The sequence below is a fragment of the Manis pentadactyla genome, chromosome 6 (assembly GCF_030020395.1).
Source record: "Manis pentadactyla isolate mManPen7 chromosome 6, mManPen7.hap1, whole genome shotgun sequence".
NCBI lineage: Eukaryota > Metazoa > Chordata > Mammalia > Pholidota > Manidae > Manis > Manis pentadactyla.
The window spans coordinates 123,880,785-123,906,532 of NC_080024.1; the positions used below are offsets into that span (position 1 = coordinate 123,880,785).

The window sequence follows — 25,748 nt, forward strand, 5'->3', positions numbered from 1 at the left end:
GTTCTCTTTCTTATTTTCAGGTTGACTTTGATCAACTTCAGGATAATTTATGTCAGATGGAGAGAAGATGCAAAGCTTCATGGGATCACCTCAAGGCAATTGCAAAACATGAAATGAAACCAGTTTTAAAACAACGAATGTCAGAGTTCCTGAAAGATTGTGCAGAGCGAATTATAATTTTAAAGATTGTCCATAGAAGAATAATTAACAGGTAATGTGGATTGAAGAACCTTTGGAAACACCAGTAAAATGTCATGTTGAAAAGTTCTGCAAACCAAGATCTAAAGGTTAAATTTATAAAAATTGTGCTATGAATTCTTGGAATATAACAAGTGGGTGCACATTTGATGCACATATTTGTTTCATGGGTATTAAGTTGTCTCAAACACACACAACAACAATACAATGCCATTAAATCTTGAGGTTCAAGGGACTCTCGAGGTAATGTCATCCCCAAATCCTGCTTGATGAGGAATTGCATCTATGAGATCTCTGAACAGTTGACCCTGTATCTCTGCATCTGCTTAAACAGATCCACCTGCAGAGAGCTCATGTCCTTGCAAGGCAACTTTTCTTATTAGAACAGTTCCTTTTTTAATATGACCTGTAGTCCTCCCTCCGAGACCTTGATTCCTTGGCTCTCGAATGGCTGCTCTGTGCTGTAGCCTGCCTGGATGAAGCCTCGCCCCACCTTGCATGCCATCCTTGGACCAGCTTTCCTCCAGGTCATAGGATCCGAGGGGACCCTGGGACACACAGTAGTGGCTTGTCAGGATTTGCTTGCTTGTAAGGAGGCTGGCTGGGGTCCAGAGTTGCAGCACCAGGACTAGAACTGGGTCTTACGACTTCCCAAGCCAGGCATTTCCTACCATGCTCCACCACTTTTTTCTCCCTTGCTTCATCACAGAACATGGTTGTAGGTCCATCACCCAGGCATCTGGGGTCTGGATGCTCTGTCTGGGGCCTTATACCTTGGTGAGTAAATGTGCAGGTTTGTAGACCTGCAGGCTGTGGTCTACCTGGAGCAGGTGCTCTGAGAACAGACCCTCTGAAACAGGCCTCACTGCAGCTCTGTTGAGGGAGCCTCACCTGGGGCCATCTGAACCACAAGGAGCCTCACCTGGGGCCATCTGAACCACAAGGAGCCTCACCTGGGGCCATCTGAACCACAGGGAGGCTCACCTGGGGCCATCTGAACTGCAGGCCTTTCCCAGAGGTCTGTTGCTTAAGCACACTCCTGGTGTTGTGCTTGAGCATATCATTTTTTTTTTAAAAGATGTGTGATATTTTTATTTATCCCTGCACATTTCACATTTTTTATTATTTTTTCTCTATTCTCTCCTTCCCTTCCTCCTTTTACCTTCCTTGAAACCATATAGAACTTTGGAAAACCTGATTCTCTTGTCAGAAGTGCACCCCTCCCAGCTTGGGTCATTTGTTGCTTTGGGTCTTGATTCAGTCTGTTGAGGGCCGAGGGTGGTTTTCAAATGCTAGAGAGGCAGGAATAAGGAGCTGCCTCTCCCTTCCAGGGTCACAACTAGCTGTTACTCAGTACTTTGGGGACTGAGTTGTTCAGCTGTGAACCCCTCACTATGCTCCACCTAGACCTCACAGCTGCCCTCCGGGTACAAGGATCTTATCAAAGGTTTTGTCAAATTCCTTCCTGAAATCAAAGTACACTATGCTTTTAACATGGTTAAAAAGAGGAAGTAGGGAATGTGAGCTGCTTTGGCCCTCCATGCTTTGTACGATACAAGCAATTTCCAACTTTAAACTATTCAAATAAACAAATAGTTTCCATTTGGAACTGCATGAAACTGGAGCAATTTTATGAAAGTCTTGTAAAGCTGTTATGCCTGGTCACATTAACCATTTTATCTTGGACAGAGAAAAACTCATTTTGGTGATACATCAGTTCCTTAAGGTGTGTATTAATGCAATATGCACATAATATGCATTATATACATATTTTGCATGTAGTGCTTGTTCTGTTTGTCCTCTTCTCGCTGGTAAGCTGGTCACCCAAATGATGGTTGCTCTTGCATGACCTCAATCCCTGTCTACTCACTCTTGACCATCCCACTGATGATCAGAATGAGCCAGGAATCCACTGCAGTTATGCTGGGTAATGAAAGGGACAAGGCCAAAATAGGGGCCCAGGTGGTGGCCAAATAAAAGCATCTAAACCATAGAACTGTGGGTTCACATGAGGCCATCAGCAGGAGTCCTGTAAGTAGCACTGAATAGAGTGGAGCTTGTAGAAATGGAGCTGGGAGGCTTAGAGCCCCAAGTGCTGTGTTTCCTCTCCCCTCCCCACCACCAGCATTCCCAGGAGCACAGCCTGCAACTGCTGTGCCCTTACAGATTCCTTTGCACACTGGGAAACCGAGGCCCAGAATGGAGTAGTGCTCCAGTCAGGGTCATATAGTGGGTAACAGGTGGAGTCATCTTGGGCATGGAGATCAGACCAGATCTTCAAAATTAGCTGGATCTCCATCTTCTTTCCTCACATGTGAGTACAAGAGCTGTAGTTTTAATTGTGTAATTAGGAATTCATTCAGCAGGGCACTGTTTGAAAGAAGCAGTTGTTGCACAGATGCTGCTTTGAGGCTCTCAGAGTGTAAAGGTGCCTCTTTCCAGGGAATAAGCATGGACCTCCACAGGCAGCAGAGCTGCCCTCACATTCTCAGGATGTTCAGAAGCACAGAGGAAATGACTCCTGTTCCACCACTTACTCCACCTCCTAATGACCCACTGTGCCTGGCTGAGCAGCAGCCTGCTAACCTAACCAGTAATGTAAATGGCTAAACATTCAGTCTCCTGAATGTTTCGTGTTCAGGAGGTTGACTGCTGCTCCTCTAAACTGGCTTCTGGGAAGAAGAACAGTGATCTCTGTACTTTACTGGTGGGGAAGGGGACATGTTCTCAGATGGAGCCATCTAGAACCTCCCCAGCCTCCCACATGGACAGGCCAGGACTGGTTCTGTACTGCCTCTGCTGGCACCTCCTGCGGTGAGTGGCCGCTGAAGGGACAAGCCTCAGATCTCCCCCCTCTGCTCTCAGCTCACACCCACCATATTCCCCAGGGTCCCCTGTACACCTCATAGCGTCCCTGAGAGCTGGTGAGCCCAGCCAGACCTTCTTGCTTCCCCACCTCCCTAGGCAGTCCTGTGCACTCCACCAGGAGTGCTCCATTTTGTCCTGCTACAACTCTGTCGTGCACAGGGATAGAGGTTCCTCTTATCTTCTCTCTAAGCATCACCTTAGCCTCTCCACAGACCTCTCCCCACTCCAGGGTCTCCTGGGGGAGAGGAAATGAGAGTACTCTCTGGCTACCCCCTTCTCTTCTTCCATCAGTCCTACACTACAGGAGCAGGCCCTGCCCCCTCCCTTTCCTGTCTGATTTGCCCTCCCCTAGTTACACCAATGGGTCCTCTCTTGATAGAGGAGCAGATCAAAGAACTTAGACCATCTTCTTTAGGCAAAACCTGGCTTTTAACATCTTTGTCTGGCTGAGGAAATCTTGTTCTAGATGTTGAATCTGGGTGTTAACCTTCCCTTTTACACAGCTGTACTCACAGCCTAATCCCGATTCATTAGGCTGCAGTTACACTGTGGCAGGCATTGGCACGAGCAGGACCAGATGAGGGGTAGGAGGAAGGCCTTCCTGGGAGGCTTGGAGAGCTCAGCAAGGGGCTGGCATTCCAGGGGGAAAGACAGGCAGAAGACAGGTGAGCACCTCACCCTGGCTGTCCAGCACCCAAGATCCACCCTGCCCCGGCCTGGGCCAGGCATCCCACTCAGTGGCACACTTGAAAAAAATGGGTGGATGACAGAACAGATAAAAAATGTTGTACCTCTGGACAGTGACTGGGGGAGCCTCCCTCTCCATAACTGTAAGACCTTCATGTCACATGTTCTGAGTTATAAATTCAACTAACAAAAATCCTTAAATGTTTTACCCCCTTAACGTCATATCCCCTTTGTTCTTCTGAAGGAACACCACAGCCTCTTTCCTTTGAATGTGTGTCTGAATCTTCCAGATGTGCTTGTCACTCCCCTGGGTGCAAGATTGAAACATATTTCCAATTTAAATGTTAGATTTGGATCCCCTCTAGATAAAAATAGTGTTCTAGAAAGTGAAAGTGGAGGATAAAGACTCTTGGGTTGTACTTATGTATTAAAAAAGGACACAGAAAATTAATAATTAAGAATATGTTGAAGCAGTTAGCCGGCTGTGGGCTTATTGATTGTCCTCTTGATTTTATTTGCATGCAGATCTTGAGTCGTGATGTATGATGATATATGTAGTATATCATACTATCCTATCCTACTACATCATATCATGTACCATAGCATATCATACTGTATCATGGCATATACCAAATCATATCGTGTCAGGTAGTAATATGAGTCAGAAAGAAAAACTCAAGAGTATAAATGGGACAGGGAGTGATGAGACAGTGCAGCTTTACAAAACAGGAAGGTTCGGGAAGGCTTCTCAGAGAAGGTGATATTTGGGCAGAGACCTGCAGGATGAGAGAGAGCAATCCAGCAGTGTCTGTGGCAGGAATGCTCTGGGCCATGGGGCAGCTGCTGTGGGAGGCCTTGTCAGGGCCTGTGGTCCTGCCAGTGGGGTGGCCTCCCCGCCCCTCCCCACAGACCCTGCTGGCTCTTGGCTCAGACAGCTCAGTGTCTCCTGGAGTCCCCTACACACTGCTCACGGAGACTGAGGCCCTGGAGTCGGCTTATTCAAGGAATCACAAGGAGTCTTTTGTGGCTGGGATCATTGGAGATGAAGTCAGAGAGGTAGTGGGGCCAGTTATTTGGGACATTGTATGGATATACCACATTTTGTTTATCAATTCATTTGTTGACGGACACTTTGGTTGTTTCTGCTTTGATGAATGCAGTATCATGATTAATGCTACTATGAATATTTGTTTAGGTTTTGTGTGGATGCCTGCTGTCATATCTTTTGGGTATATACATAGGAGCAAAATTGCTACATTTTATAGTAACCCTATCTTTAATTTTTTAGGGACTGCCAGACTTTTCCACAACAGTTGAACCATTTTATGTTTCTACCTGCACTGTGTGAAGGTTCCAGTCTCTTCCCATTCTCACTGACACTTATTATTGTCTGTATGTTGGTTATAGCCAGTCTAGTGAGTGTTGAAGTGCTATCTCATTGTAGTTTTGATTTTCATTCCCCTAATGACTAATAATGTTGAACATCTTTTCATGCACATATTGGTTATTTGTATATACTTTTGCTTAAATGTCTATTCAAATCTTTTGCCATTTTTGTCTTCATAGTGTTGAGTTGTAAGATTTCTTTATATATTCTGGATACAAGTCCCTTATCAGACATGATTTGCAAACATTTTCTCCCATTCTGTGGGTTGTCTTTTTGCTCTTTATAGAGTCCTTTGAAGAACAAAAGTTTTTAATTTTGATGAAATCTAACTTAATCTTTTTTTCTTTAGCTGTTATACTTTTGATGTCATATCTAAGAAATTGCCTAATCCAAGGCACCAAAATTTATATTTTGTTTTCTTCTGAGAGCTTTGTGGTTTTACCTATCAATTTTGGTTTTGAGCAGCATTTTTTCCCAGCCCCTTTTCTTTAATAACAAGTTGTATGTTTTACTTTATTATTTTTCACATAAAGAATAAGCCGGTGTCCCTCATTTGAAAACCAAACCAAACCCCTATGCCAACTGTACAAATCAGAGTGATCAAAAACAAAAATTGTCAACAAATAGTAGTGTCCTTTATATAACACTGTTTATTCTACGTGAAAGTTTCCCTCTGTCGTCTAGTATCTTCAGTCTCACTACCTGATAATTAAAATTTGGTATTTGTTTGCTTATTTAATTTCTTTTACAAAATGTTTAAGTAAATAGAATCAGTAATTTTCAGTTGGTAGTTAAATAGCTGAAATTTATTTTGTGCTGCTTGTTTGGTGCTTCATAATGAAGATTGTATGTAATATTGCAAGAAAATATTTTAAAATATTTACCTACAAAAAACCTATATGCATCTTTTTACAAACCATCAGTTAATGTGTTATCTATAACATGATCACGTCTACCTCAAACAGGTTCCTGAGCAATATTTCTTTATTCCTTATTCAATTCTTACATGATCTAGAAACTGTGCAGTATTTTCCTTGAATAGTACTTTACCATTTTTCTTTAAAAAATTTACATAGCCATTTTAGAAAAACATTAAAACACAGATAAGCAAAAAGAAAGAGGCAGTTAATTTCCTGAAATGTTACCACCTAGAATATACCTTCCATCCATGAGAAAATGAGTTGAATTTGCCGTCTGGGTAATTTTCACTTGAAAAGACTCTTGGACCTCAAAGCTCCAGGAATGAAGAACAACGTCTGGCTGTGGTTTCTTACTGAAAGTTTTCAGACAATTGGTCTTTGTTCCTTAAAACTGAAGTCATGACCACTGTTGTTTTTCACTGCAGATTCCATTCCTTTTTGCTCTTTATGGGTCATCCACCTTATGCGATTCGGGAGGTGAACATAAACAAGTTCTGCAGGATCATCAGTGAATTTGCACTAGAGTACCGTACCACCAGGGAGAGGGTTTTGCAGCAGAAACAAAAACGGGCCAACCACAGAGAAAGAAATAAGACCAGAGGGAAGATGATCACTGATGTGAGTTTTGTGGTATCAGTCTTTTTGTGTCCTTTGTTTTGGAAGTACAACCAATCACAACACCTCCCTACAGTTTGAGCACTAGGCTTTTTCTTTTTTACTGTGAAAAAAAACTTCCTCTTTTAAAAAGTGCTCTTAAAAAGTTCCTCTACTACTTCTGTGAAAATCTGCTATGTGGGAAACACAAAACTAGGATGTGTAAATTAAGGATGTGTAGCTGGTGGAGGAACTTTAACCCACATTGGTGTGTTGTATGACACTGGTGACATTAGTGCTTGATTCCATTTTCAGCCTCTGGGATGTGGGTGTAATTGGAAGAAAAGACAAAATATAAAAGATAATGACACTTATCATAGGAAGACAAATGTGCTGATTAGGGAATTGATTCCGGATTTTAATCATCATAACAATGCCATATAAGCAATCAGTTGACACATGGGTCACCCACCCATTCTAGGCATCTGAATAGAGAAATAATTGTTGTGTTGTTGCTCAAAAACATAATCTGCTGGGCTCCTGGCAGTCCCTTGAGTCAGAGAATAGCAAGATGGGAAGAGATCCTAGAGGACAGAGACTCCAGCAGGAGCTCCCAGCAGCCCTTTGGGGAGCCCCTGTGCACTGGCATCCCTCTCCTGCCCCTGGGCTCTTCCCTGATTTCCCCCACCTCGGCCCTGAGCCCCTCCAGGTCACTGGTACAGTGGATATTCAACTGGAAAATGCTTCATGAGTGGAGGGGAATGGGATGTGTGAAGATGCCAGAGAGAAACACACGGTGCAGGTATCTCTTTCTGAGGTGCCTTTATGAAAGTTATCCCGTGTGCATATGTTTATCTGAGAAGCATGTTGGCTCTCAGTGATCCAGGGAATGAAATGGGCAAAGGGTTAAGCCACTGAAGTGCCGTCATCCTGGGGGTTGCAAGCCTCAACTGAACTTACGTCAGTTGGATTTCTCTGGGGAGAAATAAAATCAATTAGGGCCTCAGTGAAGCTGCTGTCTGTACTCAGATGGGTGTGCATATTGTAGGAGAAACAGCGGATATTGGATTACTGTCCACTTTCTTGAGGGGTTTGACCTTCACAGGCAGACCAGATGCATTATCCTAGAAATTATGTTTTAATTTTAAGGCAGTTCTTAGGAGAACCAGAGACTAATCCCCTCTCCATCCACTCCTCCCAGACCTCTTGTTCATTTGGAATTTTCTGGAATCTCAGGGTGTGCTCCTTTCACTTCTCTGCAGAAGGGGTCCTTTCTCCAGCCTCCTGGCAGTCCTGAATGCCAGTGCTATCAGCTAAGAGTCTTCTGTCTCCCCTTCTGAAATCTGGGTTTAAGGATCTTTATCCTCCCTGAGAATAGCAACAGGAAGCCAGCTGAGTCCACTTGGGCAAAATGTGGCCTACATTTCATTCCAAAGTATTATTTTTGAAAGTTTTAAGAGTGGACTGCTTATTTTTGTGGAAATGAGACATGTTTGGGGGTGAAAAATACAAGCCAAAATATGCTTATAGTTATGAAAATAACATCAAAATTTCTCACCAAATTTCTAAGATTTTTTTACAGAACCCATTACTTTTTAAATTCTGTCTTTCCCTGAAAACATTCAGCTTTCTTATTTTTAAACAGGGCTGAGTGAAACGACTTTGATTAAAAAATATTTAAGTTCCCATGAAAATCTGGTCAGTCTAGAATCCTTAAGGTTTGTCTTCAACATAGCCCATTTTCAGTGGACAAAGTGTCATCATTCGTGTAGAAAGACTGCCGTCTGCTGGAACATTAGGATATTGTCACTTAAAGCAAAGTGTACAGCTTCTAATATTCCTAATTCTCAATTAAACTCCCGTTGTGTGCCCACACTGCACTGGATACTGAGGAAGATGTGAATACAATAAAAGACAAGCTTATACCCCAAGAATATTATGATCTGGTTAGAAAACAATATATTTACAACTTATACTACCCCTCTCACCCCCCAAAGAAACATGCTACCGATTGGGCCCCTGAACATTAGAGCTGGAAGCATTTTTTTAGAGAAAACTGTGTAGTAAGTCATTTTTAATATAGATGCTGAGTAAAATGAAGATGGAAGTGGTAGCAATTAAACAGACGTGATTTTAGAAAAAACACTCTTTTCTGAGACACAGAGAAACCTGGGTAATATCCGAAGACCCTACATTTACAGTTAGCCCTGTATCTGCCCTTGTGTGCCTATCTCTTCACCTCTTTCTTTGTTTCTGAAATGAAAGAGTCTTTGTCTGTCAAAATCCAGGAGTCTCCCAGTTAAGGGTTAGTAGGAAACTAAGTAGGTCCTCATTCTTGTGTCCTGAACTAGTTCTAGACAAAATGGTGGCATAGGTGAGGCAACACAAGGCGATCATGGCCCTGTCTGCTGTCATCATACTGCAGATGGGCTTCAAGGACTCAGGCTGGCAATCCCAGGATGCCCACATCAGGGGGCCGTGGTAACCCTGCAGAGGCCTGTTGACCTTGAAAATAATACAGCCAGTTATTTTACCAGCTACATGGGTTTATTCTGAATGACAGAAGAATTATAATTTGGGACATACAAGGTATGGCCACACTATGGGCAAGTCCAGAGAAAAAAAGGAGAGGAACACTACTTGGTAGAAAAAAAGGAGGAAGTTGGGGAGGACTGTTTTGAAGGAATATCCATTGGAGGAAAATTAGAGTTCAGTGTGGTAATGGTTTCTCTTTGCCTGAGTTACAGCATTTTCTCATTGGCGAGGCTGTTGCTAGACTAAAAGAAAATCTTCCTTCCACTTGCTGGGGTAGTAAAATAGGCTTCTTCTTATTGGAAAATGCAGGGTATGCTTCTTCCTGTTGGGATCTCCAATTGACAAGTTGGTGTGGTGTGAGTGTCCCCTTCTGTCCTCCCAAATCTATTCAAATAGTTTCCTTTATTCAGTTTCACAGATCCCTGACTTCTCTCCACCTAAGCCTCATCTTCTATAAAAAGGGAAAGCTAGTTATTTGCTGGGGATATTGAAAGGATAGAGATTTTGTTGTGTAGCACCTTGCACATGTTCTAACTGTTGAAAAAATTCCAACCATCCTGGTCAAATAAATAAGCTATAAGATTAAAAAAAAAAAGCAGGACTGATTGCTTGTCACAATGCCATTTGGCTGGGGGCAGCGCAGAATGTGGTGGACTGGAAGGAGTTTGTCATCTCAGTTCCCAAAAGTTTAGTCAATTCTCAAAAGCCTTGTGTCTGATTTGCTGGCCTGGCCTTGTAACCTCAGTGGAAACACAAGTTAAATTCAAAATGTGTTTAATTTTAAATCAAGAGATTGACATGACTTTCACCCTCAATTTATTTTTAGAAAACAAATATTTAAAGTTACTTAAAGAAGTTTACCTGGAGATAATTAAATGTATGTCATGTTAGTACAGACAGCCCCCATAGAAGCAAGTAAGGTTTTTAAAAGAACTTAATTTCCTGTTTCTGAGGAGGGTCATATGACCCATTCTGCCTGGGCAGCTGTTTGGCTTACCCTGTCCAGCCTGTGTGCGGAAGGGTTCACCAGGGCCCAGAGCCAGCAGCCTCGCCAGGTCAGGGGTGGGTCCAGCACTGAGGATGAGATGGGGGAGACAGCTGATGCCAGAGCCAGACAAGTGGAGGCCAGTCCACTTACTGAGGCCCTGGTATCCCGCGGGTGGTGGAAGTTTCCACAGGACATGGCCAGCCAAGTAGCAAGGCCTAGAGCTGGGAGCCAGGTCTGTGGTGGTCAGGAAGCCAGGTGGACTGGTTATCAACCGCATGGGCAGACTTGGGAGTTGAACTGGAGCCCCACAGTTTCCCCCTGAGTTCAGTGGAGGGAGTGTCCAGGTGAGTGCAGTCAGCACCTGGCGACTCCCCGATCAGTGAGCCCCTGACTGGGGGGGCCAGTTTCTTTATTTGGAATTTGATGTGACACTGACACGATCTCATCTTTGCTGACTTCTGCGCCTTCTAAGAATCTCTCTGTCTTTTCCGTCCTGTCCTGTCCTCCTGGGTAGACTGATGAAGAGGATGAAGTTGAGGTACGACCGCTTATAAACATGAAGAATGCCCATCTGACCTCCCCGGAATGCTGTAGAATCTAACCTAACCTAAGTAGCATGAAGCATCAGCACCAGTCAGTGTTCTAAGTCATGCATGGATGATTTCTGGTTGCTTTCCCTGTGCTCACTAACCCCCTTGCTCTGGTTCTCATCATGCCATGTGCACACGGATTAAAGGGTTGTCTGCATTTTCCAAGCCGTTCCTGAGTCCCAGGCCCTGTCTAGAGTGGCAGGTTCAATGGATTTTTCCTATTGTTTGAAAAGTGGACAGGGAATTATCCCTCCAGCCTCTGTCTGAGCCTTTGGCAACTCAAATATGAGAAATGGATTCTAGAACAACAACTGCATGAAGAGCCCTAAAACTAAAGAGAGCCAGTCCCCTGCAGGGCAGCCTCTGACTTGTGCTCTTTTTCTTGATTGGCATCTGTTGGATCCACTGGGATGTGTGTGTGGAGGGGTAGGAAGGCAAGGGCTCCTTCACCTGGCCCTGGTGCAGATGTGATGACCAGAGGCCATGGTCAAAGACCAGAGAGCTGTCTGGCCCTGGAAGTTGAAGAGGTGGAAGTGCAGATGGGACAAGCCGCACACCACTTGGGCTCTGTTGCCATGGCTGAGACTCTGGATGAAAAAGGAAGCCAGGAATCTATGGAACTGTTCATTGAAAACATCAATCTAACTAACTTTCCATTTTTCATCCAGATATTTGGCATTGTGCACATACGGCCCGATGTTCTAACATACCTCTTTTAAAACATACCTGCCCTAACTCTTTGTTCAGCTAGAATTAGAGAATATCGTCTTGTCTATGTAATGCTTGTTTAAACAACTGTGTTTCGACACAACCAGAAGTAGCGAGTGTTTCAGCATGAATTTCCATGTCACGTTCTGTAGTGGGCCCTGGAACTACTCTGCTGGGGGCCATTGGCCGGTCATTCGATCTTGGAGGGCTTCTTTGTAAACTGAGGTGGGACTAGATCTGAAAAAATTCTTCCCAGCTTTTAACATTGTATGATTCCTTAGCTGAATCCCACTTTTAAGATTCTAACATCATAATGATATATAAGAAAATTTTAACTGCTTTCTGGTACAATCTTTTTTTAAACCGTCAATACATTTGATTAACAGGGCTTATTTCAATTCTCATATCAGGGCTTTGTGTTAGAAACAGATTTGGTTTCTGAGTTTTTTCCAGAGTTGAGTCAGTCAACCCTAACAGGTACCCACAGAGGGGCTCTGCAGTGAGCCCAGGAAACACTACAGTAGAGGGAGGAGTATGGTCCTTCAAGCACCAGGGCTTTTCTTTCTGATAAGAGAACTTCCTATAGACACAGATGTTCTGTCATTAGTTCATTGACAACTTCAGTGACCACCATAACAAAGGTGTCTGTAGAATGCGCACAAATAAGACAGAGAGAAAAGAATGTTAACATTTTATGAGCTTGAGGTGGCTTTCTGGGAAGTAACCTCATGCCTTAATTACCCTTTGGTCTTACAGTCTGGCAAGTTCTCTGGCAGTTCTCCGGTGCCTCTGAGTCAGCCCCAGGGCCTGAGCTATGCTGAGGATGCCACTGAGCATGAGAACATGAAGGCTGTGCTGAAGATCTCGTCCCCCGCCATGGAGGACGCCACCCCGATGCTGGGTGTCCGCACTCGCAGCCGAGCAAGCCGAGGTAACTGCTGACAGTGGGGTGTCTTCCCTGCTTGACCACCCTGTGGGCATCCAGTCTCTGTCCAGGGTACAGATTACCATGCCCAGGAAGTGGCTGCTAAGGGCCATCAACTCCCCAGGACTCTCAGGCCCGATGGAATCATACACTCACACTACTTCACTCACACCTTTGTGACTCACCTGCAATTAGCTTCATCTCAAAAACAAACAACACTCTCCAAAGTATAGCTTGCTTCACACAAGAGGAATTATTACCTTTCCAAGAGGAATCCTCATGGTTAAAACAGGGGTTGGAAAACTATGGCTTCTAAACCCTTCAGCCAGACACCACTTTGTAAATAAGGTTTTCCTGGAAGACAACTACCTGACTCACTTGTGTTTTGTCTCTGGCGCGTTTGCACTGTGATAGCAGGGTGGAGTGGCTGTGACAGAGACTGCAGGGACCATAGAGCCTGAAGTCTTCACTACCTGGCCCTTAGAGAGAGTTTGTGGAGCTACCCCTTTCCCTTTTAAAGTCTTTAGACACAGAGAAGTAACTAAAACTTCAAGAGGGCAAAGACAAATATGAGTTCCAAATTTGTTTCATAACTTGGAAGGGATTATTTTATGTTAGTTAAGAATTAAGATGCCCTTTTCATCTGAGAATGGGGCTCGTGTTTCCCTGGTCTAGTGTGACGCCACCTACACCTGCCTGAGTTACCTCCCTGCCCACAGAATGCAGCCCATACTATTCGTGCTGCCATTGGAGGCCCGTAGACATGTCGTCAGAACAAAGTGGGTCATACTTTCTTGCATGGTTTCTTGGAGCTTCTTGTGAACCAAAGGGCCACAGGCTGCCATCCGAGGAGGAGCCCTGAGGTTCACACAAGATTCCCAAGTGAAGCTGCACTTCAGGCTTTTTATAAAATTACCAAATGGTTTTCTTACATGGTGTGAGTTCAGTATTGCTGACTCTAGTTCCCTTCCCTTCTTCTTAATGTTGGACTTTGGTCTTTTTCCTTTAACAGGGCTTTTACTTTGATATTCAGGTAAGAATATGCCAGAAGGGTTGCTGCCTCCCATCACCCTTCCTAGTGTTGTCCTGACTGAGACACAGGTGACAAAGTACAAAAGTCATACCTCTTACTACAAACTGGATTCCCAAGCTGTATGCCAAACACTTGCATGTACTGTTTTACCATCAAAGAATCAAAAGTTTAGGTTTCATGGAGGTTGGTCTTTCCAAATCCTGAAAAGATAGCCTTTTGGTGACCAACAGAAGATAGACACAGCTGTGAAGAACCACAGCCCTGAGCACTTTATGTGGCACATTCTGATTGTCTAATTTTCCACATGGAAGGAAAGGTGTCCTCTTCTTGGTCACTGCTGTCTATAAAAGGCCTCCATTTCTCAGAACAGCCAAGAAGTGACAGGAGAGAAAGAATGTGTGAACAAGGCAGAAAGTATGTAAGAGGAGAAAGAAAGTGGGGAAGGTCTAAAAGTGAAGAAAATAGTATCATTAAATGCTGAGCAGTCGAGACTGCCATTCTAGGTGAAGCATAAAACAAGGAAAAGAATAAATAAACTGGCTGCAGTATGGTGGGGAGGGGAATCACTTTACCCTGTGGTACCAAAAAGGCCTCAGACATCCCGTGCATGAGAGTCTCTCTGGACCCTAGCAACTGTTGCAGACTTTGTGTCCCAGACTCCTTCTAAGGAGTGACAGTAAGTATGATGGCTCACTGTTAACAGAAACTATGGGAATCATAAAGAAGTGGAATGACATCTTTAAACTGCTTAAAATAATAGCTTTTATCCTAGAAGTCTGTACCCAAAGAAATTCTTTCAGAAACAGAAGCAAAATTGTGTTACATTAAAACAATATATTTATATTCATATAAGTTTTCCTTTTGAACTATTTAAGTTAGGTTTATAAGAGAAAAATAAATTACAGTGTCTTCTTTCAAACAGCAATTTATGTACTTAAAAACATGAGGTGAAAATAAAGTGATATGGTTCTATCATGGCCAGTAATGCTTTATTCCCTCCACCACATCTCAGTGTGTATACATTTCACTGCTGACACTTGGAGACCGTGGTGAGCCAGCAGCCCTTTGGGGTGTGTAAAAGTTATGGACAGTGTCCCCTGATGGCTGTATATGGATGCATATGTTCCAGGAAAAGAAATACTTACCTGACCAGAAAGAATGAGCATGAATAGTATTCAGGCAGGAAAGTAACCAAAGAAAGAGGGGATAAAAATGCAGAACCAGGAATAGGTCATAAGATGCATCATCACAAAACTGAGTCTGACAGTCCTAGACAACGGCAAGATGTTCATTTTAAGCATCTCCTGATGTATCACAGTGAAAGCAGATCCCTAGGGATCTGTAAGATGGGAAGTATGGATCATTTTCAGTGGGAAAACCAGGCAATGCTTTCATTTTTGGCCCAGCACTCTGAAAGTGTATTATGAGCAAACACCATTGATTGAGCTTTGTGTGTTTTTGGAAAGGTAGTTTGGCATTTCAGAATGAGACACAGAATTATAAATCAGTAGGTAAAAGGGAGAACAGGAAATTGCTGGGCAAAACACAATAACACTATTGATTACTCTCTCTACTCTGAGGAGGACCACTGTTCAGGGGCTCTGCAGATCCCAGTCTGAGCACTGTGCCATGGGAGGCCTCTTTCCTCCATTTAGACCACCCGAATCATCCTGAGAGTGCAGGAATATTCAGCAATTTCAAGAATCATCTTTCAGAAGTGCCTATTTTTTAAGGTTTTTATAATGCTGAAAAAACTAGGCTGCTGATGGGAATAAGTAGATCAACTTCCCGTGAGCATAAGCAGAAAAAGTACAATTTACTGTTTCTGTATATGGCAACACAGCAGATATGCTATTGTTCATAAAACACAATTTTTAGATGACTCCAACAACAACAAAAAGTCTTGTCATTGGAAAGCATCATAGCCCCATAGCCACAGGTCTCAAATACAGGCAGGCGGAGCCCTGGCTCCTGGTACTCATTTGGAAAGTGTGAATTATATATGTAGTTAATTCAGTCATACAAATTTTACTAACAGAAAGTAAGACTAAATTACGGTGTATTACATATTTGCAATAAAATGTAACCACAAACACGTGTCTGTGAAAATCATAGACTACTGAAACTGTGATCAGCTATTCCCAACTATTTTCTATCAATATCAAAACACCGGAAGTGTAAAAAAAAATTAGTAGGAGAAGAAGTCAAAAATTTAAGATACATATTAAATAAAATGTATTGGTTTGTGGTTTGGGAAAAGCTGACTGTCCATTAGCTGGACCTTAGGCTCTGGACGCCTGTGTTCTGTAGGCATCAAGTCTGAGAACACCCACCTGTAGGCTTTTGGAGCTGTATGTTTATTGCAAAGGGATATGTCAGTAGAAGAAATTCACAATTTGGGGACATTGTACATCTTCTTACAGAAGCATATTTCCCGTCTTATGGTAGAGATTTCACAAGGAATTTGATCTATCACAAAGGCATAGTTCTTGATAAATTAAAATAGCATATTCATTTTTAACTATGAAACGTGAACTTGGGAACTCAGGTTTCTTCTTGCTCCTCTGCAGGCAGATGCTCTTATGACAGACTTGGTCTTGCACTGTCTTAACACAGAGTGATTTAGAAATGGATTTTTATGGTCAGCAAATCGATAGCTATGCTAGAGGGCAGTATTATGTAAGTGTCCCCCACAGTGGGGACAGGTGAGTGCCCCAGCTCTGTCAGGCACAAGCCCGAACCCGGCCTCTGTGGGCATCCCTGGCTGACAGCTCCCTGCTGGAGGGGCAGTGCTGAGGTTCTCTGCCATGGCTTCCTTCTCTCTGAGTACTTGCGCTGTCTGCTTGGTTGTCTCTTCAGGATCCACTAGTTCATGGACTATGGGAACTGATGATTCACCTAACGTCACAGATGATGCGGCTGATGAGATCATGGACCGCATAGTTAAGTCAGCCACCCAAGTGCCCAGTCAGCGAGTAGTGCCACGGGAGAGGAAGCGCTCCCGGGCTAACCGGAAATCGCGTAAGTGTTTTGGAGTTGAGGTGAGGGATTCTCCCTGTAGGGACCTGCTGTGCTGTTCTGCAGGACCCAGGAAAGGCTCCAGTGAATTGTCAGAAGGGGCTGGAGGGTCCACCTGTGCTCATCAACAAAAGATTTCATGCTTGACAATCAATGTTAGCCATTGTGGAAGAGAGGGGCTGCAACCATATTTGTCTAATGTATTTGCTATTTCTGGCCAGGCCTCCCTCAATTCACACCTTGTCCCCTGAAAAGTCTGAAAGAAGCTTAAATGTCTCTGTTCTGCAGGTATGGGCACGGGGGCTGTTGCTAAGTACTGCCCTGGATGAGGCCATATTTCTATCCTTCACCCAGCATCAGGGGTCACTTTCTGGGCTAGAGATGGGTTCCCCAGGGGTTCACTACTGCTCAAGAACATGCTGAAGGTGAAAACTAGTGATTTTATGGCCATTAGGATACTTCAAATATTTAATGTTAACCTAGATTGACCAGTTTTTTTTTCTTTTCCTACCAAATAGAGGATTCAACTAAATTAAAGTGACTCATTTTCCCCTTTAGTCTTAGCCTACTGCCTACTCCTGCCCACTGAATGATGGGTGTGGAGTAGCCTCTATAAGGCACTGTGTCATCTCTCAAAGGGACTGCTCTCTGAAGAGAAACGGGGTTCCTCTCAATCTGCCTGCATAGCTGTGGCCCTTGTGTGTTTCAGGAGAGAGCTCAGCCCGCAAGCTTTGGCCCACTATGGGGTCACTCAAGAGACCAGTTTGAGTTCTCCACCACCTCTGTCTCCAGGAATAAGGGATGGTGACTAGGACAGGGATTTATGACCTTTCACAGAAAGGATGCCTAGTTGCCTCTCTCTGTCCTGGCTTCAAAAACTGAAAGGAGAATGACTCCAAGTAGGCAGGGGTTCAGTAAGAACTCACACTCGGAGAGTTTGGTGCCCTCGTTGAGATTCAGACAGCAGGTAGTTGGGGTTTGGGCTCTGTACATTGGACACTGTGGTTCTGCTTGACCTGTTGACATGCTTGTTTCCAGGGTAAAGACACTAAACCAAATTGTTGCAGACTATTGGATCTTACTCCTTTATATCATCTGCTTTAGTGTCTAATGGGGACTTTTTTCCCCAGAAAGGAAGATAACACTTGGCAACTCCATCAAAGGGAAGCAGAGCCTCTCAAACCATGGCATTTGGGGGGCAGTGAGTTGGGGATACTATTCTCATTCAGTAAGGTGGGAGTCTGAGAGTCTTGTTTCTGCCTTACTTCCAGTTGAGGTCCATGCTGCTAGTCCTTGGGACATACTTCAAGAAACAAGGCTCTTGCACTGTGATTCTCAATCATGGGTGCACATTGGAGCCTTCTACAGAGTTTTAAAAATTCCAGGGGTCTGGGCTGCATCCATGGTGCCTACGTCAGGGGTGGAGTCCTGAGGTCTGGATTCCTGCCCCAGCCCCTCAGGTGATTAGTGAATGATTATCTCCTTCCACTGGGTGGTGTCCTGCCACATACCCTCCATTTTTTTTTAATGGAAAACTCATTCAGGGGAACTGGCTTCTTATACATTCAAGGATAGGCTCCAACATCTAAGGCTATTACAGTTATTTTTTTTTATTAAGGTATAATTGATATACACTCTTAATGAAGGTTTCACATGAAAAAACAATGTGGTTACTACATTTACCCATATTATCAAGTCCCCACTCATACCCCAATGCAGTCACTGTCCATCAGTGTAGTAAGATGCCACAGATCCACTATGTGCTTTCTCTGGGCTACACTGTTCTCCCCATGATCCTCCACACCATGTGTACTAAACATAATACCCCTCAATCCCCTTCTGCCTCCCTCCCCACCCGCCCTCCCACAACCCTCCCCTTTGGTAACCACTAGTTTATTCTTGGAGTCTCTGAGTCTGCTGCTATTTTGTTCCTTCAGTTTTGCTTCACTGTTATAATCCACAAATGAGGGAAATTGTTTGGTATTTGTCTTTCTCTGCCTGGCTTATTTCACTGAGCATAATGTCCTCCAGCTCCATCCGGGTTGTTGCAAATGGTAGGATTTGTTTCATTCATTTGGCTGAATAGTTTTCTATTGTGTATATGAGCCACATCTTCTTTATCCATTAATCTACTGAGGGACACTTAGGTTGCTTCCATATCTTGGCTATTGTAAAAAGTGCTGGGATAAACATAGGGGTGCATATGTCTTTTTGAATCTGAGAAGCTGTATTCTTTGGGTAAATTCCAAGGAGTGGGATTCCTGGGTCAAATGGTATTTCTACTTTTAGTTTTTTGAGGAACTTCCATATTGCTTTCCACAATGGTTGAACTAGCTTACATTCCCACCAGTAGTGTAGGAGGGTGCCCCTTTCTCCACATCCTCTCCAGCATTTGTTGTTCTTAGTCTTTTCGATGTTGGCCATTCTTACTGGTATGAGGTGATATCTCTTTGTGGTTTTAATTTGCATTTCCCTGATGATTAGTGATGTAGAGCATCTTTTCATGTGTCTGTTGGCCATCTGAATTTCTTCTTTGGAGAACTGTCTTTTCATATCCTCTGCCCATTTGTTAATAAGGTTATTTGCTTTTTGGGTGTTGAGGCATGTAAGTTCTTTATATATTTTGGATGTTAATCCCTTGTCGGATATGTCCTTTACAAATATATTCTCCCATACTGTAGGATGCCTTTTTGTTCTGTTGATGGTGGCTTTTGTTGTACGGAAACTTTTTAGTTTGATGTAGTCCCATGAGTTCCTTTTTGCTTTTGTCTCCCTTGCTCAGGGAGGTGCATTCAGGAAGAAGTTGCTCATGCTTATATTCAGGATATGTTTGCCTATGTTGTCTTCTGAGAGTTTTATGGTTTCATGACTTACATTCAAGTCTTTAATCCATTTTGAGTTTACTTTTGTTTATGGAGTTAAACAGTAATCAAGTTTCATTCTCTTGTATGTAGCTGTCCAGTTTTGCCAATACCAACTGTTGAAGAGGCTGTCATTTCCCCATTGTATATCCATGGCTCCTTTATCTTATATTAATTGACCATATATGGTTGGTTTTATATCATGGCTCTCTAGTCTCTTCCATTTGTCTAGGAGTCTGTTCTTGTGCCAGTACCAATTTGTCTTGATTACTGTAGCTTTGTAGTAGAGCTTGAAGTTGGGGAGCATAATACCCCCAACTGTATTCTTCCTTCTCAGAATTGCTTTGGCTATTTGAGGTCTTTTGTGGTTCCATATGAATTTTAGAATGATTTTCTCTAGTTTGTTGAAGAATGCTGTTAGTATTTTGATAGGAATTGCGTTGAATCCATACATTGCTTTAGGCAGGATGGCCATTTTGACAATATTAATTTTTCCTATCCATGAGCATGGGATGAGTTTCCATTTATTGGTATCTTCTTTAATTTCTCTTAAGAGTGTCTTGTAGTTTTCAGGGTATAGGTCTTTCACTACCTTGGTTAGGTTTATTCCTAGGTATTTTATTCTTTTTGATGCAACTGTGAATGGAATTGTTTTCCTGATTTCTCTCTCTGCTAGTTCATTGTCAGTGTATAGGAATGCCACAGATTTCTGTGTATTAATTTTGTATCCTGCAACTTTGCTGAATTCAGATATTAGATCTAGGAGTTTTTGAGTGGATTTTTATTACAGTTATTTTTTCCCCAGCATTTTGCTATTTCCTAGTGTTGTAAACTGTCTGCTGGTCTCCTGGTACACCAATGTAAGAACTTGGCTCAGGACTTGCTACTCAAAGTTGATCCTCAGATAATATGGGCATCTCCTAGAGACTTGTTAAACATGTAGATTCATGGGTCCTACTCTAGGGCAACCGATTCAGAATTTAGCAAGATCCCCAAGTGACTCATATGCTGTACTAGACAGAAAAGCAGTGGGTTATGAGCCCACGGGGCAATTGCAGGGTTCTTGGTGTGCATGTCTTCCATGGTGGTCTTCTCCAAAAGGGTGGAGCTCATCCACACTCTCCACGCTGCAAGCTGAATTTCATTTGCTCTATGTCAAGGTAGCATTTCCCTTTTTGCCTTCTGAAGGGTATGAGATAGTATTTTAACTTATTTTTCTTGGCACCTAGGAAAGTTGAGCCTCTTACCATTTGCATCTCTTCTTTTGTATATGGCTAGTCCATATCATTTGCCTAATTTTCTATTGTTCTTTTTCATGATAAGGTATTTATCTATTAAGTAACTTTTTAAGTGAAACTTATGAAAGCCTTTTTGAGGTCCTAAGTAGATTATTTTCAGTATTTTCCCTTTATTGTTCTCCTAGTAATTACTTCAATAAACTGGTAACCAAATGGCAGATACCTCACACCAGTTAACTCCTGGTCCTGCTGCAATGGCAACCTCATTACAAGAATTGCCACTGGAAGAAATTCGGTAAAGCATGTGGGTGGGAGGAGTTGGTCCAATGGAGAGAGTAGAGAAAGGCTGCCAGGCCATGCACCCTCATTCAAGGTGGGCAGGGTCAAGGCCAGGCACTTCAGAAAAGGAGACTACATGAAACAGTTGCCTGGCCAGTCCTGAAGGGCCAGGGCATATGTTCCTTCCCCAGGCTACATTTCTGTGTTAGCAAAGAGTGTTGGCCCTGCCCTCTGGTCTCAAGAAAACCAGATCCTTAAGGAGACACAGAATGTCACTGGGAACAGTAACATGGTCATAATTAATTTTCCTCTTCAATCTGGCCAGAGAGCTATTTTGCTGGTTTTGTAGTTGACATGAAATAATTTTCTATGGTATCATTTTCATTCCAGTTTTATGCAAAACAGCCATATATTCTTTTTATTTAGCCAAACACATTTTATTCTGTGATGCAGTTACTACAACAAATACAGCAGTGCATGTATGTGTTTATCTGCAACAGGTTTAAGTTATTAGTAGTAGCACCAGCAGGAGAAATTTAAGATGGGTGAAGTTACTTTGATTTCCATCATGAAGGGATGATAAACTCCAGCTTTTCACAAGAGGTTAAAGGGGTAAGAAAAAACATTTGCAAAGTCAGTGTGAAATTTCACAGTGTGGGCCTCACCCTCAAACAGTGCAGCATTTGATCTGACTGTTTAATGGTGGCAATGAGGCAAGTGGATAATGAACAACCAACATATTTAGGCTATAACTGATTTGGCTAAAGACAGTAATAATTCAGTTATTACAGGAAACCAAGTAGAATCCATTCCATAACCGAGAAATTCATGGTCTGCAAGCCACTTGAGAATCCTCCTTGGTAATTAAATGTCTGCTTTTGTGTTTGATGCTGGCAACTAGGCTGGGACACTACCAGTGTCCTGCTAAAGCTTGAACTGTTTGGCCAGTTGGGACACAGAAAGGACAAATTAATAGATTCCCAGGTTCCCATGGCTCAGTTCTGCTGCTTTTCCAGCTAGTGCCAATCATAGTTTCAGTAAATAAAATGTTTGCAATTGCCCAGTTGATTTCTAGCCTGTGAAATGGCTGACCCAACATACCTGGTGTGCCCCCCAGATTCTAGCCAAGATTCTCCAATTGGCTGGTGCATCTTTTCATGGGAAAACATTCTCAGAGCTCTCTGTGTTTTTCTTACTTTGGTTTCTCTTTTCATCCTATTGGGGAAAGTATTTTGTCCTAGGACTCTTCTCTTAGGCCTCCTGGATGGCTTTGCCTAGAGAATCCTCAAGCTGAATGGCATTTGTGATATGCTTACTAGTGCAGCTCTGCAGGATGGGTCCTAGCAGCTGGTGAGGAGAGGGTCTGCTCCCCTGTGGTCTTTTCTCTTGGGTCCATCTTTGGATTAGGGTATCTGTCCAGCTGGCTGCTGCACGTGGCCACTGGCCCAGAGTGTGACAGAATGGAGTGAGGATTAGGGACTCATAGTCGGCCCAGTCTTCTCTTTTCCTGGGGGATCCCAGGTTTTGTCATGACTGAGAGAGGCTGAATGCCATTTTTGTGTTGAGTTTCTTCACAAGGGACGGGTCTGGCCCCACCTGTGATGTGACCATGAAGTTTTGAGCTCAGGGCTGTATTTCTATAAAATGTAGTCACTTTGATGTAACCTACAAATAATTGACCGATTTCTTAGCTATTTAAGATCATAAGGTGACCACTTCCTGACAGGGTGCTTTGGAAAGTGCCATGCCTCTCACTGATGGGAAGTGACTGTATTTCATGCTTTTGCTGCCACGTTCACATGGAATCGGTTTCCAGTCTCAGGAATTGGCACATTCGTAGCACACAGAAGGAGATGAGGCCCTGTTAAGTTACTTGACTTGTCGAGCCTCAGTCTTAGATACAATGAGACAGTTACGCCAGCATCCTGGCAGTTGTGAGGGTTCAGCAAGGTGACAGGTTCCTGCTATTCGCCCTTGCTTCCAGGCTGTGTCACACTGCTGCCTGAAGGACCTGAACCTGCTGGGCAAATGAAGCTACCTGCAGGTGCTTAGGGGCCACTGTGTTGAAGTCACATGAGAGCCTGTGCACAGAAACCACACCTACCCAACGGCCACTCTGCTACCAACACCCATGTTACTCCCACTGACCACTGTCTGCCTCACTTGGCCTGCTGTAATTCATAGGCCAGACCCATCTTTGCCTCTCTTTCTACCTGCAGTATGCTGGTTTCATGGACTTACACCTGTGCCCTAATGGCTGGGTTGTCATCACGGCACTTGTCTAACATTGTTGTGACATCCCAGATGGAGAACTGATGAGCTAGGCTTCATTTAGAAAGGATACAGTTCTGTCCTTCCCCAGAGTTGAAGTAATACTGAAAACAGAGTCTGTAGATCCTGAGCTGCCCATTCTTCTTATCTGTAGACTTCCCCAAGCTCACATAGGTCCTCCTGGAAAACAGTGGAGAGAATTCATTTCATCTCTTTCCTCCCAGGCACTCTGCATTCCCTCACCCATAACAGGACCTATAACAGGCAGTCTGCATTTGAATTTTTAACTGATTGCTTTCTGTTCAGAGCCTACCTAGGAGCCAGAGAGATTATTGAGGACTACTGGATATGAATGTAACCACAGGTGTAGGAAGTGCATGCCATAAAGGCTTTGCCAAGACCAAGACCAGACCAGTGACTATAGAAAGTTCCTGTAGCCATCAGTATTTCTAAGAGCCATCTCAGCATAAGTGAACTTAATTCTGGGTCAGGAAGAACTCAGAGACTTCAAGCCTGTTGCCACAAAGGGGACATCATCTTCTTAAGAGCCTGCCTCTCCCTGCATCTCAGGCAGATGACAGTGAGTGAAGTTGGAAATGCCAAACCTGGCTGGCCATCTGAATCTCCTAGGAAAGGTTAAAATGCAGTGTGTGGGCCTCTCCCTGAGACCCATGTTCAGTGTGCCTGGGCTGGGACTACAAAGTTGAGCTTAAATCAACCGAGTTGAAGAATCTGTACTTTGTTGTTATAGTTGTTCCAGGTTTTGTTTTTTTTTAACTTTTTATTTTGAAAGAATTTTAGGTTTACAGAAAAGATGCAAAAATAGTGCACAGAGCTACTTAGATCCTTTACCCAGCTTTCTTTAATGTTAACTCTTGGTGGACCACAGGACAATTTATCAAAACTAAGCAATTAACATTGGTACAATACCACTAGCTGAACTATGGTCTTGGTTCAGATGCCCGAAGCTTTTCCACTGATGTTCCTGTTCTATGCCGCGATCGTGCCCAGAACCCCACATTGCACTGAGTCCTCATGTCACCTTAATCTCCTCTGATCTGTGGAGGACATTTCATGGCCTTGATGCTTTTGGAAAGTCCTTGTCAGTTATTTTGTAGATTGCCGGGCAATTTGGGAAACCTCTGCTTTTAGTAGACAGGATTTTATGTGGGAAGAAAAGGTGGAGGGTGGAAACAAGAAAAGGAACTGAGAGTTAAATGATGGACAAAGACGAACAAAACAACCCACAGAGAGTCTAACATCGAATCACTAATAGCGACCTGCCTTAGTTCCCTATATTTAAGTCCAAAGGGACATGACTAAATCTGATATTTTGGCTCCACTCATCAGACAAGTCTCTTAAGGAACAGGGAATACACAAATAGCAAGGCCAATGACCCCCCAACTATAAGACACATACTGTCAAGACATTTTGAAGTTCTGATATTAGTCCCTATAATCCTAGACACACTACTGTCAGTATATCTCATAGAAAATCTTTAGAGTCATTTTTTTCTGAACTGTTTGACATTATGTGGGAAAACCCTGTCAGTGACCAATGGTGGGAAGAGCACAGTTGGGCTTCTGCCATGTGGAAGTAGAGCTCAGTGCACTTGCACTGAATGTGAGAGGTCATCAGAACAGGTCCTGCCAGGCTTCGGCAGGGCATAGCTGGGTCCAGGGTGGGCTATGATTCAAACTCCTGGTTCAGATCCTTCTCTGACACTTACTGTGTGCACCCACGCCAAGGGCTTGATCTCTATGCTGCCATATGCTCTCCTGCTGGGGAGATAACAGTATCCATCTCCCAGGTTTCCACAAAGATTATATGCAGTAATCCATGTTGATGCTCAGTAAGTGGAGGCCACCATCATCACTATTCTCAGATTCAGTTCATTTCAGCAGAGTCACCTAAGAGCACTTTGTAGATTAAAAATTTTTTTCAGTTCTGGGAGGTGGACATGGGGAGGTGGGAAGAAAAAGAACGTGTGGTTTTCCCTGAGTCTCCAGACACCCTGTGCTGATGTTGGCAGTAGAGGCGCCCCTGTGTCAGATCCCCCTGCTGTCACTGCAGCAGCAGGAGAACTGTCGCCAGTGCCTGGGGCACAGAGTGACTGCTGGTGCCAGCAAAGTGACCCACACCGTCTATGGAAGAGCTGTGAGGCAGACAGGGATAAACATTTGCATGGTCTGCTCTCTGTTACACGGCTGTGGGGAAGGGTGGCAGTCACGTGACAGGCCTATGCTGCAGCCAGAGCCTTCAAGCGGGAAGTGGAAAGGCTGAGTGCAGAGAGCCCAGACGTTATCTTATCACACTGACGCCAGCCCCCTACCCTGCCTCCAGGACTTGAGAAATGCCATATTTGATGAAAGACTTGTTTTTGTTGTACAAGTTCCATATCCTGTGTCTGGAGAGGGTCTGCTGCTCTGGGCGTTTCTCCTCAACCATGTCCCTGTCAGCCTCCTGCCTCCCTGACTGCGACATTTGGCTTAGGGTAGAGACTCAAGTAACATTTGCTGAACAAATGAAAAAATGAATGAATGAGTGAATGAATGAATAAATGGAGAAGGATAGACAAACAGGCACCCAAAAAGGCCCTTCCCATTCATGATTTGTATTGGGGCACAAAGCTAATTTCAACTGATGA

General features: G+C 43.6%; 1 protein-coding gene and 1 long non-coding RNA gene across 10 annotated transcripts in view; one reads left to right on the forward strand and one right to left on the reverse strand.

Moving 5' to 3' along the window:
- The window catches only part of FHOD3 (formin homology 2 domain containing 3), a 525,593-nt gene that overhangs the window by 496,488 nt on the left and 3,357 nt on the right, over positions 1-25,748 (forward strand). For 7 of the 9 annotated variants that reach the window (XM_036884979.2, XM_036884981.2, XM_057504129.1 and 4 more), the window contains 5 exons: positions 21-211; positions 6,486-6,678; positions 10,692-10,715; positions 12,232-12,406; positions 16,293-16,454. In XM_036884979.2, the coding sequence (XP_036740874.2) occupies positions 21-211; positions 6,486-6,678; positions 10,692-10,715; positions 12,232-12,406; positions 16,293-16,454 (745 nt within the window). The remainder of the gene's footprint in view (positions 1-20; positions 212-6,485; positions 6,679-10,691; positions 10,716-12,231; positions 12,407-16,292; positions 16,455-25,748) is intronic. The other 2 variants (XM_036884980.2, XM_036884984.2) reach the window with 1 other exon arrangement.
- Positions 93-6,485, reverse strand: LOC118912201 (uncharacterized). The gene is made up of 3 exons (XR_005024717.2): positions 6,300-6,485; positions 3,580-3,696; positions 93-230 (listed from the first exon to the last, which is right to left on the reverse strand). It is a non-coding gene; the product is annotated as an uncharacterized LOC118912201 (long non-coding RNA).